Source organism: Cenococcum geophilum (genome assembly GCF_001692895.1).
Source record: "Cenococcum geophilum 1.58 unplaced genomic scaffold K441scaffold_120, whole genome shotgun sequence".
Classification (NCBI taxonomy): Eukaryota; Fungi; Ascomycota; class Dothideomycetes; order Gloniales; family Gloniaceae; genus Cenococcum; species Cenococcum geophilum.
In genome coordinates this window covers 21836-24173 of record NW_027137678.1, presented here as the reverse complement: position 1 = coordinate 24173, position 2338 = coordinate 21836, and the positions used below count along the sequence as shown (strand labels likewise).

Genomic DNA, 2338 nt, shown 5'->3' with positions numbered 1-2338 from the left:
GTAGGAAAAAGAAGCATGAGTATAAAACCAAGGAGAGAGCACAGCGTCAGATAGGGTGGACATCAGGCAGACCAGCTGTCGCGAATCCTCCACCCAAACATCCCATCCATCCCATCCCCCAATCTATAACTCCTCGTTTCATTGCCCCTAAACCCTCTAGAATGCCGCGAACCGAATGAGTCCCAAATATACAAAGGCCGGGTCAGCTCCAGGCCGCCTCACGCGCCACCCGCCCTCTCAACTCGCCCACCACCCAGCCCACCTCGCAGCCCATCTCCTCTCCCTCCCGCCCTTCAAACACCTCCCCTTCCGCCCGACCTCCTCGCGCAAATACTCCAACCGGCTCGAATCCCCCTCCCCAAACGCAAACGCCCCGCTCCAGAAGCCGCAGCGGATATTGCTCGTCTCGTTGCGCGCCCGCGCCTGCTCCGCGCCCGCAGCATCCACAGGCGGGGTGCCGACAGGGCGCTCGGCCTCGATGGCTATCTGGGCGATCTGGCTACTGCCCGGCATGTGGTGGAAGAGCTCCGGGTTGAGGGACCAGCAGCGCAGGCCGGGGCTGGCGAACTTGTGGCGGAGGGCCGGGTTGGGGTGCGGGTGCGGGTTGCGGCGGCGCGGCGGGGTCGGGGAGGGTGTTTTCTCGCCCTCGCGGCAGGCCCTGAGGATCGCGACGTCGTAGGCCCCGGCGAGGTGTCTTTCGGCGGACGGGTTCGAGGCGGGCGCGAGGTCGGTTAGGAGGCGCTCGGCGGCGGGGCGGGTGACGGCGTAGCCGAAGGTGCAGAGCGGGAATTGGGAGCGGTGGAAGGCCCGCGTTTGCTCGGGCAGCCGGAAGGCGTCGAAGAGCGACGCGGTGAAGGGGTGTAGGTCGGCGCGCGCGGGCATTGTAGGGTCGACGTAGAGCTCGTGGGGTAGGGCGGCGAGGTCGTCAGCGCGGACGTGCCCGACGCCGTGGCTGATTGGCTTGAAGTAGTCGCCGCAGTGGCCTAGGTAGAGCAGGTCCCAGTGTGCTGGATCGCCCCAGTAGTGTGGGTTGGGTTTGCCCGTTAGGGTCGATTTCCAGGGCGCCGGCGGGATCTTGGAGCGTGCGGCCCGGGCGGCGAGCGGGATCTGGAGGGACCGCAGCTGGATGTCGAAGTCGACGTCATCCTCGAGGATGAGTACGGTTTCGAGGCCCGAGTCGAGGAACCTGGGAGGTGGTGAAAATCAGTTGGTGAGACATGGGTTGTGGGGGTCATGAAGGCATTTATATGGCTTGCAGACACGCCTAGAGTGGAGAAACTCATACCACCGCAACACATTATGATGCCCGAGCCAGGCATATATAGAACCGATGCTTGGGCCGGTTCGCGGCTCTTCCGACGAGTTGAATTTTTTCACGTCTTCGTCTGTCCACTGTGGTTGGCTCGGGATGGTGAGAAGGATATTCGTGACGTTGGCGGCTTGCAGCAGAAGCGGGCGCCGGCTGGAGCCATCTTTAGACACAACCACAACGGCGCCAAAGCCTAACGTCGCATTCGCACGATCGTTTTCGGTGAGAGATTTGGAGCGAGTTGAGCCGGGAAACTGGGCGTGGTAGATTTCGCGGGCGGCCTTGCGGTAGAAGAAGAAGAGGAGGGTGAAGAAAGTGACAGTTACGAGCAGATGCACGGGACGTCTTCGCGGAGCAAGCATGAGGGGTGGTCCTTCCTGCAATGTCTCATCTCTTGCAGCCGGTGGATAAGAAGACGGGGACGGGGACAACGAGCAGGAAGGGTAGTTAAGGGTGGAGGGTTGGTGGTTTTGAAGGTGATGGTTGTTTTCGACATGAGGTATGAGAGCGGCTTTTAGGTGTCCAGGCAAGGAGGATGAACAAATGTCGCAACACTGATTTCCAAGACACATGTGCAGATTGGCAGGGATCTGGTGGGGCGCTTATATTACGCCGCCCGGTAACACGAACAGAAATATGACGGTGGACGGCAATCAGCATTTGTTTATGCCGCTTTGTTTCATTCATCCGCCCTGTGCTCTCGCCGTCGTGCCCTCTGCTTTCGGGGCAGGTAAGGGCATGGACATGGTATCTGGCGAAAGTATTGTACATGTACATTGTCGGTGCGTTGCAGGGGGTTGGGTGGCTTGTGGCTTGTTTTTAATACACTTTTGCGGCAAATAAAAGAGGAAAATTAAGAAGTTCCACGTTTCCATACAATCTGGCTTTCTTATTGGTGTAAAATTCCCCGCGAGGAACTCCTGCAAGGCACCGACAATGTAAGGGCAGTGCTGTGGGGGCAGTGACAGCCTCGGCAAACCCACGAACCACCTGCGTCCATTGTCTCAGCATGCTCAGACCATAATGGGA

At 59.6% G+C, this 2338-nt stretch overlaps 1 protein-coding gene across 1 annotated transcript; it reads right to left on the bottom strand.

Annotated features, from left to right (window-relative positions):
* Positions 1-237: 237 nt before the first annotated feature.
* On the bottom strand, positions 238-1671 carry K441DRAFT_691616 (glycosyltransferase family 25 protein; the record flags this gene model as incomplete). The annotated part of the gene is made up of 2 exons (XM_067652493.1): positions 238-1186; positions 1286-1671. The coding sequence occupies 2 exons, from the start codon at positions 1669-1671 to the stop codon at positions 238-240; spliced, it is 1335 nt and encodes a 444-aa protein (XP_067496094.1).
* Between the last annotated feature and the right edge of the window lie 667 nt (positions 1672-2338).